The 11,152-nt window shown below is 41.4% G+C and overlaps 1 protein-coding gene across 1 annotated transcript; it reads right to left on the bottom strand.

Annotated features, from left to right (window-relative positions):
* Positions 1-55: 55 nt before the first annotated feature.
* On the bottom strand, positions 56-8,357 carry Acyp1 (acylphosphatase 1, erythrocyte (common) type). Its single transcript, XM_005409377.2, has 3 exons — positions 8,186-8,357; positions 7,738-7,829; positions 56-496 (listed from the first exon to the last, which is right to left on the bottom strand). Exons 2-3 carry the CDS (start codon positions 7,819-7,821, stop codon positions 281-283), a joined length of 300 nt encoding a protein of 99 aa, XP_005409434.1. The 5' UTR covers positions 7,822-7,829; positions 8,186-8,357; the 3' UTR covers positions 56-280.
* Between the last annotated feature and the right edge of the window lie 2,795 nt (positions 8,358-11,152).

The following is an 11,152-nucleotide window of genomic DNA, read 5'->3' as shown; positions in this document are numbered from 1 at the left end:
TACTTCCTTTTGCCCAAAAGGAAGCTCACTGACCATTTAAAAAGTACCATAAGCAGAAGGTTCTAATGTGTTTTTATTAATTAGAACTGTACAACTATAATCCTTCCATTGCACATACACCATAACAGTCAACTGTATCAACAATATCAACTATTGGTACTAAAATAACCTACTGGAAAAAAAAACTTACAAATTCTTATACTGAACACAGAATAGTTCATTTACTAACAATAAAAACCAAAAATAATTAATTTATCTTGGGAAATTTAAATTCAGGCCATTATTTCACAATTTGAAAATCCGAGTACTCCAACTTTAAGATGGCTTTCTCATTGTTGAAGTTTGCTCTTTCAATGTGTGACTTGGGACTTCCTTTTGTCTCAAGCCATTCCTGCATATGACGCACCTTGGACCTGGGTCCTTGCAATTGTCCTTGCACTGTGCCCCGGTCAGTGTTCTGGACCCAGCCTACCAATCCCAGCTTTTTTCCCTCAGCCTAAGGGGAGAAAAGAGAGAGATCCAATGAGATTATGAGACTATAATCTGTTGCCAGAATCTTGGCCTAGAATCAAGCCACTGAAACTAATTTGATATTGTCCAGAAAAGTCAAAACAGAAAGACAGCAAGGCGGATCTCACTGATCTTACCCTCAATTGCTGGCCACTTGACTCCATTTCCTTCTTTATAAGACCCAGGCACTAGAATTTTTCACTGTGTAGTCCATTTGGTTAAGTCCTAAAGACTTAAGTCCAAAACAGATGCTTTTAAAATGACCCCCCCTACGGCTAATTGTTTTTAGGATACCGAACTGTATCATTTTCCCTTAAGAATTTAATGAGTATGGTAAATGGAAAAAGCGTGAAAGTATCAGACCCTTCTCTGTCTTTAACCAGGACCACATCTAAACAAATCCAGATGAACTAGTGTCCGTTATTATCTTTAAAGATCATTAGGAGCATTTCACAATTTCTTGGGCAACTCATCCATTGTTTTTACTGTAGAGAAACTGTCCAACCCTGCATGTTTACATTGCATCCAGAGCCCACTTTCTGTCCCGCTGGAGAAGGAAGGCAGCTGTGACCAGCCTCCCCACCCCACCCCGTGCTTCCAGGAGCCTGCACAGCTATTAGGCTTCACTTGGCTTTCTTTTCCTCTGTTTAAATAACCACAGGGTCTTCAAAGTTGGACAAGCTTCAGGCCAATCAAGTGTAAGGACTCTGGTTAGTTTTTACCTTTCTCTTTTCTTTCCTTTTTTTTTTGCTTTGTTTTATTTTTTGCTTTTTTCTTTTCTGTGTTCTTTCCGTTAAGTCATTAAGCTGTGGGCAAGACTGAACTTTTAGGAAAGATAGCAATGTTTTAGAGATACTTTTATTTTTGCATAAACATGTACTTAGCATATTATAAAAGTTATTGATTGCTAAAATAATCTAGTAGAAGGGGTTGAATTATAAAAGAAAATGAGAGCTAATATGATTGCATGTCCAAATGCCAGAGTAGTGACCTAGTCTATGTGGGAAGTTACTAGAGTTTGCCAAAGAAAACGTTCCACATAGCCAAAAAAAAAAAAAAAAAAAAAGGTTTGATGAGTAACTGTAGCATCCATCACACCACTTGCAAGACATGTTCGTATAATAAACAAAAGACACTCTAGTCAAATAAATAACAGTTTAAGGGCACAGGAAATCAGGAATGAAGAAAAGTAGGTGATACCTACAGCATGGGTGGCTAAGCGCCAGGACAAAACATAAAAGCGGAATTCTGAGAATGCACTGTGAGGAAGACTCCACGTCCCACCGCCTGTGTGTAACAACCACATTCTCAGGCTTAAGTTAACTTAAGGGAGCTGGCTGTAATTTTCATTTACCATGTATGGTAAACAGCTATCAGAATGACTGTGCAGTTTTGAGCAAGAGGTTACAACAGTTAAATAAATCTTTAAATTGCAATGAAAAGTTTCACCCATATTGTGGATGGAAATTTCTCCAGATTTTATTTGTGTACATGATTCTGTTCTTGTTTTTTTAAATTGATGGCACAATGTTCCTGATTCATGTTCAATTTTTAGTATCTACCTAAATGAGTAAACAGTGGTATTTTTCAAGGAAAATTCGAAAAAGCAAATTCTATCTCTTAACTGTATTTCTGCTTAAATAGTCATCTTTTTTTTTTCCGATAACATTTTAAGGAAGATAATCACAAAACCCAGTCTACAATCTAAAAACAGTTCCAAGGGGCCGGGGATTTAGCTCAGCGGCACAGTGCCTGCCTGGCAAGTGCAAGGTCATGAGTTCGATTCCCAGTACCAGATGGATGGATGGATGGATGGACAGACGGATAGATGGATAGATAGATAGACAGATAGATAGATAGATAGATAAATAAATAAATATTAAAAAACACAGTCCCAGCCAGGTATGGTGGCAGTGCCTATAATCCCAACACTACAGAGGGTGAGGCAGGGCTGGGTACATAGCTCAGTGGCATAAGTGCCTGCCTGGCAAGCGCAAGGTCTTTAGTACAATTCCTGGTACCAAAAAAAAAAAAAAAAAAAAAAAAGCTGGGCGTGGTGGTGCACACTTGTAATCCCAGCACTCAAGAGGCTGTAACAGGAGGATCTTTTCAAGTTCGAGACCAGCCTGGGCTATAAAGTGAGCTCAAGGCCAGCCTGAAAGACCTCGTCTCAAAAAAAGGCCAAAAAAACAAAAAAACAAAAGATCAAAAAAACAAAAAAACAAAAACCTAGAGGGTGAGGCAGGAAGATCCCTGTGAGTTCAAGAGCAGCCTTAGGCTATATAGTGAGTTCAAGGCTGGCCTGAACTACACAGGGAAATAGTCTCTAAAAAAAAAAAAAAAAAAAAAAAAAAAAAAAAAAAAAAAAAGGAGCAAACAAAGTCTAAGACAAGCAGAAAGAAATAAATAATAAAGATTAAAGCAGAAGTTAATAAAGAACAGAAATTTTAAAAAAATCATTGAAACCACAAGTTAGTTTTTTGAAAAGATAAACAGGATAACCTGTAGCGAGGCTATCAAGAAAAAGTCACAGGGTTCAAATTACTAAAATCAGAAATGAGCTAAGTGTAGTGGTGCACACCTGTGATCCCCAGTACTCAGAAGGGTGAGGCAGGAGCATCACTGCAACTGCAAGTTCAAGGCCACGCTGAACTACATCACAAAAGCCTGTCTCAAAGAGACAAAAAAAAGAGAGGTGGGGGGGGAGGGAAAAGAAAAGAAAAAAGAAACGAAAGAGAGGACAGTAGTACAAACCTTACCAAAAAAAAAAAGAATTCTAGGAACAATTGTATGCCAGGATTAGGTAACTCAGATGAAAAGGACAGATTTTTAAAACGACAAATCAAATCAAGAAGTAAAAATAGAAAATCTAAACAGATCTGTAATAGAATTAAAAACAACTTGTCACAAAGAAAAGCTGGGACCAAGTGGCTTCATAGGTGAATTCTATGAAAGGCTTAAAGACGAATCTTCCAGTAATCCTTCACAAACTCTCCCAAAAAATAGAAGAGGAACACTTCCCAACTCATTCTCTTAATCCAGCACTATCCTTAGACCAAAGACATCACTAGAAAACACCAGTATCTTTTATGAATACAGAAACAAAAATCCTCAACAAATTACTAGCAAACCAAATCTGACAACATATAAGAGGTTTATACAACATGATAAACTGATATTATGCCAGGAATGCGAAGTTGGTTCAACATGTAAGAAGTAACATGTGGGAGACCGCCAAGCTGTGCTCCCCTGAGAAATAAGCCACTTGTCTGCATCTTTTCCTGACCTTTACTTCAACTCTATTCACTGAGACATGCAGAGCTGACTATATTGAACCAGATTTTCCCTTCATTGGCTAAAAGGCTAGGACATGAGATAACATCTCATTTGAGGCCATGGGACTAAAAAAAAATGATACCTTCCTGTCAGTCAAGGTGTCAGCCTTGCATCCATCAAGCTATCCGTTGTATTGCTAATCGGAGAGCCTTTGTGCCTGGTACAGAATTGCTGTTTCTCATTATAGCCAATGCCTGAAAGTGTCTTTTCCCTAGCACTCTGCCGCAACCCCTACGCTCCTCCCTGACTGATACCAATAAAATGAGCTTTTGGACTCATGGCCTTTTGTTCCACAGAGAACATTGGTCATCCCAGAGCTCCTCAACTGCAGAATATTCTTTGTCTTTATTTTGCATCCATTTGCCATTGCCAAGTGGGAGACCTGAACCCTCCACAGGGGTTTTAGTAGTAATCTATGTAACATACCATATTAATAAGTAAAACAAAAATTGTGTGATTTATTTCAATAAATGCCAAAAAATTTGACAAAATCCAATATCGTATGATAGAAGGGAATTTTCTCAACCTGACTATTGTACTGAATTTTCTCAACCTGACCTAAGTCTTGACTACCTGTGAAAAACCCACAGCTATTGTCATATCTAATAGCAAATAACTGAAAGCTTTCCCCCAAAATCTGCTCTTACCACTTCTATTAAGTCTCATACTGAGGTTCTAGACAGGGTAGGAAAAAAGAAAAGGTACTCAGGTTGAAAAAGAAGAAACAGCAGCCAGGCATGGTGGTGCACGCCTGTAATCCCAGCATGGATTGGGAGGCTGAGGCAGGAGGATTGTTGAGAGTTCAAGGCCAGCCTGAACTGCATAGCGAGACCCTGTCCCCAAAAGACAAAATAATAATAATAATAGTAGTAATAATAATAATAATAAAGTTGGACTTCTACACAGCACATAAAAAAATAAAAAAGTAACTGAAACTGGGGCAAAGACCTAAGCCTTAAACTATGAAAGTCTCAGAAGAAAACACACCCATAAGCTTTCATTACCTTAGACTAGACAACAGGTTTTGGATATAACAATAAAAGCACATGCAAAAAAAGATTAGCAGGGCTGGGGATATAGCTCAGCGGCATAAGCACCTGCCTGGTAAGTGCAAGGTTGTGAGTTCGATCCCCGGTACTGCAAAAAAAAAAAAAAAAAAAGCTAAATTAGACTTCAAAATTAAAAACTTTTGCCAGTTGTGGTGGTGCACACCTGTAATCCCAGCACTTGGGAGGCTGAGACAGGAGGATTGCTGTGAGTTTGAGGCCAGCCTGGGCTACATAATGAGTTCAAGGCCAGCCTGAATTACAGAGTGAGACCCCGTCTCAAGAAATAATAGTAAGTAAAAACTTTTGTACTTCAAGGAGCTCTCTATAGAATAGGAAGAAGAGGTTTTAAACAAAAGGTGATCAAAGAAAATTCAAAAGAAACACAATCAAAGGAAAATACAACAAACACCAAAATCAGCAGTCTTGTGGAGAAGCAAGAAACACAATTGAAGGAAAATACAACAAACACCAAAATCAGCAGTCTTGTGGAGGAGCAATCCCAGCATGGCAAGGCTCTCACCTGCACTGCATCAAGACCAGGCCAGTGTGAGCAACAGATGGTGAGGTGATACACGGCGAGGGGCTGGAGCTCAGTCTGAGGAAAATCAGGGCCTCGAAAGGCAATGAAGTCTCCCTCTTCTGGGCTTAGTGCATGAATAAAAGGGTTTAATGTTCTGTGAAAATAAGACTAAAGTCCTTTTTTACATTGTCAGTCATGTTCTTCTCCTAATGGAGCTTCAGAGTGGTAATATCATCACGTGAACTGACTGTAGCAACACAACTATTAAAAACATATTTAAATGATTATAAATAGTAAAGAATAAGAATAGTAAAGAATAAGAATAAGAATAGTAAAGAATAAATTCTTTAATAGTAAAGAACTTAAATGATTATAAATAGTAAAGAATAAAAATAGTAAAGAATATTTACTTTAAAATAGTAAAGAATAAGTAAAGAATAATAAATAGTAAAGAATAAATAGTAAAGAATAAGAATAATTAGAACAAATCTAATCAAGAAAAAATAAAAAGAAAAGAGCCAGGCATGGTAGCGCATGCCTATAACCCCAGCCCCTGGAGAGGTCGAGGTGGGATGACGAAGTTCAAGGTCTGCCTAGGCAATCGAGCAAGATGTGTCCAAACAAATGTGGTCGTGGGGGATTTCCCTTCCAGTTTTCCAAATCAAAATTTGTTTTTCTTCATTCTTTTATTCTTTCTGTAAACTGGGGGTAAAGGTAGATAGGAAAGATGGGCTATGCTATCTGATTCTTTGCTCTCAACAACTTGATTCAACTTTGAAGCTGTCACCCCATTTCACTAAATCACAAGAACTCGTCCTGCATAACTGATGGCAAAGCTAATTGGAACAGAACTCCTGCTATGACTTTTAGCAATTCTGTTTTCAATAGGCACTTTATATATGAGTGAAGGAAAAAGTAATTAGCAAGTATTTAGAATAAGAGGTATTGATAACTGACATTCATCTATCAAAGATTCAGGTTCGAAGTTTAGTTCTACTGTATAGTCCCAGCAATACGACACTTGAGAAGTCCGCAGTCCTAATTTATTATCTTTGGGGCTGGATATACTTTGGGAAGGCAAGAGCCTGATATACCCTGACAGAAGGCAGAAGGGAAAATTGAGATTGCATTTGCGTGTGAATGTTAAGGGAAGATTACTGTCATGAAAACAGAGGTAGAGGCTGCCAATGGTTTGTCTATCCCCTCCAACAGTTCCTATTACTCTAGAAGGAATACCATACTCCAAGTTTAGAGTTACCATTATCTATTCTGGAATAGATAAAGTGTTCTTAATTAGAAATACTTCAACTAGAAAGATGAATGCTCTTTCAAAGTCAAAAAGTTTAGAAAAAAATTAAGTGGAGTATTAGAAAAATGTTGGAGAAATGAAAGACATCTGAAGAAAAGGTAGCAGCTGTGAGGGAAGCAATTACGGAACGTACACGAATACAGTCAGTTCATCTAAACACTACCTCATCAATCAGTGGCAGCTTTCCTATGCAACTGCGACTTGGTACAAGTAGACCACTATGGAAGAAGAGGAAAGGAACATGCTGGGCCTGGCGGCACACACCGTAATCCTAGCACTCTGGGAGGCTGAGCAAAGAGGATCACAAGTTCAAGCTCAGCCTAGGCAATTTAGCAAGACTCTGCTTCAACATAAAAAGTGTTAAAAAGGCTGGCTGGGAATGTAGCTCAGTGTGAAGGCCCTGGGTTCAATCCCCAGCGCTCCCAAAGAAGAAAGAGGAGGGAGTGGGGGAGGAGAAAGGAGGTGTTAGGGAGAGCAATGGGGGATGGACATGATCAAAATGTTACATGCATGTAAGAAAATGCTACAATAAAACCCAATTTTGTAAAATTAGTATGTACTAGTTTAGGAAATGTGACTTGATTTAATGATGCTGGAGCAGGGTGAACTAAGGATATTACCCTTTCAAAGATTAAAGTTTGTTTTGTTTTGTTTTTGAGACGCAGTCTCGCTGTGTAGTGCTAGCTGGCCTGGATTCACTATGTAGTCCAGGTTGACCTCGAACTCATGGCGGTCCTCCTGCCTCAGCCTCCCAAGTGCTGTGATTTAAAGATCATTAATATGCAAGTCAAGTTCAATGTCAGAGAAAACAATACTAGTAGCAGGAGAATTTCCCATTGACATCGTGTTTTGCTAACTGCAAACTATTTTCATATCCATTGTTCTGCTCTACAAACTACCTCTTTGCCGCCCACCCAGCTTCTCCCAGGTCACACTTGTCAGGACTGTCTCTTGTCCCTAGGTCCCTAACCAAGCTATGTCCCTAACCAAGCTATGTCCCCACAGCCACACACCTGGGTGTACTTGCGGAAAAACACCCCTTGCACCTTCCCAAAAACTTCGTAGTCCACTGATACCAAGGTGTCCCCTTCTGCCATGCTCAAACCTGTCAAAGACCAGGGAAACAAAATTAAAGGGCTACTCCAGAATTCCCAACCCTGGGGCACAGAGAATCCACACCACCTCTCCCCACCCATCGCGGCGCCCGCTCCCCGACCTCCAGGGTCCGGGCTCCGAGAGGGAGCGCTGTGCGCACGCGCAGCGCGCGAGGCGCGAGGCAGACGCCGGCGGAGGGCTCCCCTTTCCTCGCCGCCCGCCTGCCTCACCGTCAGCTGGCCCGCTCCCGCCCATTCATTCCTCTTCCCACTCGGCCGCCAGAACCCCCTTCCGCTAACACTTCAAGGCTAATGAACCTGACCAGCAAGCTTTGGGGGTCTCTCCCATTCACCCTCCTCTTCTTACCCACGGGACGAACCACACAGGAGACCACCAAACCGACCACCTAGCGGCCGCGCAAACTGGCGTTCCCGGAAGTTTAGAGTGCGGCTCCTCCTTCGTAGCCTGACATGCCCATCACCTCTGCTGACCAATCAAAGTTTACGCCTCGGCCGCGAGCCCGCCCAGAGGGTGGGACTGTAGGATGTGATTTGTCCCGCGGAGGGGTAAGCCCGGCGTTGGGGGATCTGTCCACGGTCTGGCTCGGCCTCCGGAGATCAAGCCCACACCCCACCTCAGTTACTAAGCGCACCCCTCTTTGCATTTTCTCCTGGGAAGATGCATGCATTCAATAAATTTATGCATTCAATAAATACCGACTGACAGCCTGCTATACCAGGCACTGTTCTAGGCGGTTAGCACACATCAGTGAACACAACCCTGCCCTAGAGGAGCTTAAATTCTGGAGGTGGGAAACAATGAACATTAACATCAAAAACAAATTAAAGGTCGGGGATATAGCTCAGTGGTAGCGCATTTGCCTACCATGTGCAAGGCCCAGGGTTCAATCCCCAGCACCAACCAGACAGACAAACAAACAAACTGAGTAGGACACATACAACCTCTCTGTCCTTTTTCTTTTAGTTCTCTTCAGGTATTGGATCATGCCTAACCCTAATTTGCTAGCAGGAAGGGTGCTAGCTAGAATCCCAGTGGCAGTTATTTCTCCTGAGCGTCCAGAAGTTGCCCACCAGTTTACCTTATTAAGAAAATGCCAAATAATGCTTAAATCAGGAAAGGAAGGAAGGAGGGAGGGAGGGAGGAAGGCAGGGAGGGAAGAAATGAAAGAGAGAGGAAGGAAGGAAAGAAGGGAGGAAGGAAGGAAGGAAGGAAGGAAGGAAGGAAGGAAGGAAGGAAGGAAGGAAGAGAAATAAAGAAAGGAAGGAGGGAAGGAGGAAAGGAGGGAAGGAGGGAGAGAGCGAGGGAGGAAGGAAGGAAGAAAGGGGCAAAAACACAAGCAAATAACTCACGGCTCCAAAATTTCAACTGACTCAATCAATCTAAGCCAAAAGGAAACTATCGAAGGGTGTTTGTGAACGAGGACTGTGAAAATTAGAGTTCATTTGTAGATATTTGTTTGGTTTTTTGGGGGGTGGTTTCCGGTACCGGGAATCGAACTCACGACCTTGTGCTTGCCAGGCAGGCGCTTTGCCACTGAGTTAAGTGCCCAGCTGCTCATTTGTAGATATTTGAAATCTTGAACTCGTACAAGTAAGAATGTGTGCGAAGGAAAGCTCATGCTTCTTGTTCCTCTTTGAATTTTTTTTTTTTTTTTTTTTTCCCACTGGGAATTGCACTCAGGACCTTGTGCTTGCCAGGCAGGTGCTGGTGCCACTGAGCTATATCCCCGGCCCTAAATCTCTTGTATACATTACATTCCTTCATCAAACTTCAAATGTGAATATGCCAGTTAGTCAAGTGAGATGGTTGTGCAGTGGTAGCCATGGAAATTACATCGTTCCTCTAGTTCTCCAGAACAGAGTAAGGATCCAGATCAGAGAAAGGCATAAATCTGCAGGGAGTGGGGGGAACTAGATTGAATGCTGTACTTGGAAACAACACTGAACAATATACTTAATTAATGGCATTTCTTTCTCTAAGTTTGTTTTAGAAAACTGGTTTCTCTAGAGAATTGAAAATATATTGAATATATGAATGTATGGGACACCATATGGTATATAAAGATGAATGACATAATCTTTGCTCTCAATGGGGTTTTAACTTAGTGTAAGGGGTAAAAATGCACATACAGATGACAGTGAAGAGCACTACATGGTAACTAGATTCCACAAATATCCACTGAGAACTCATCATCGACCAGTCCTGCACTACAGCAAGGACCAAAAATACTATGAAGGAGCAAAGAGATGATTTCTGATTGGGAATACTGGGAAAGGGCTCTTGGAGGAGACAGTTTTCCAGGGTCACACAAGCACAACCCATTAAGTCATGGAGTTGGGACTTAGTTCCAGCAGTCAATCCAGAGTCCACTCCTATAAATGCAATGCTCTACCACTTCCCAGGATGTGGAGTTTGGCATGAGGCAGTATCCCCGACACGAGAAAGTAAAAGTAGTCAGTTGTGGTAGACCAGAGGCTCTCAGTCCCGGCTGCATATTAGGTCCTTTGGGGATGCTTCTAAAAATATCAGTGCCCCAGACCTCAGACCCACAATATTGCTTTCCAAGTAGTTTTCATGAATAGCTAAGGCTGAGAGCCCCTGGGCTAGCTTAAGGGGAGGCAGGGCTGGAAAGAAAGACTGGAATTATTCTGAGAGGTAAAAGTGCAGCGCAGAATTATGTATTTTAACTTTAAATTCTGCAGGTAAAGATGAAGCCACTGGGAGAGGGAAATGATAGGACCAAAAGTCTGTAGTAATCAGCCAGATTTAGCTGTTTCACAATGTATACATATACCAAAACATTACATTGTACACTGTAAATATGTACACTTTTGTCGACTATGTCTTCAGAAAGCTGGGAAAGGACATAGGCTCGTTATTCTGGCAGCATAAAGATGGGATTGGGGAGATGCTGAGGTCAAGTGTAAGAGGAGGGTGACACCATCCAAAGAGAAGTTAGGAAAAGTTCCCCTAGAGCAGCAGAACTGTAAAGGAGGGTCATACACGGGAAATATGAGGATAAGAAAAAGCAGAAATTGCAGTTAAAAGGAAGAGGGGGCAAAGAGGCAGGAATGGAAGAGGACTGATGCTTTGTGCATGCTTTGAGCTGGAGAAGCTGCAAACGGGAATGGGGAGGTGATTGGAAGTCTGTGTTGGTTTTTTTTTTTTTTTAAGAGTCTGTGTTGTCACATTGACTTTAAGGTTCCTGAGGGACAGTCATGTGCTAGTGCTGAATGGGCTGGTGGAAAACTGAAGCAAAAGAGTGAGACTACAACTAAGTTGGATATGACTTAATCCTGAGTGAATGCTGAA

Source organism: Chinchilla lanigera, unplaced genomic scaffold (assembly GCF_000276665.1).
Source record: "Chinchilla lanigera isolate Chin_1 unplaced genomic scaffold, ChiLan1.0 scaffold00122, whole genome shotgun sequence".
Classification (NCBI taxonomy): Eukaryota; Metazoa; Chordata; class Mammalia; order Rodentia; family Chinchillidae; genus Chinchilla; species Chinchilla lanigera.
This window is presented reverse-complemented; position numbering and strand designations above follow the sequence as displayed.

What these genes read in the sequence shown, in the direction of transcription:
- Acyp1 (XM_005409377.2), bottom strand. Translation starts at nt 7,821, where the DNA reads ATGGCAGAAGGGGACACCTTGGTATCAGTGGACTACGAAGTTTTTGGG. An exon ending in TTTTCCGCAAGTACACCCAG is followed by an intron (nt 497 to 7,737) that starts GTGTGTGGCTGT and finishes TTCTCCCCTTAG; the next exon opens with GCTGAGGGAAAAAAGCTGGG.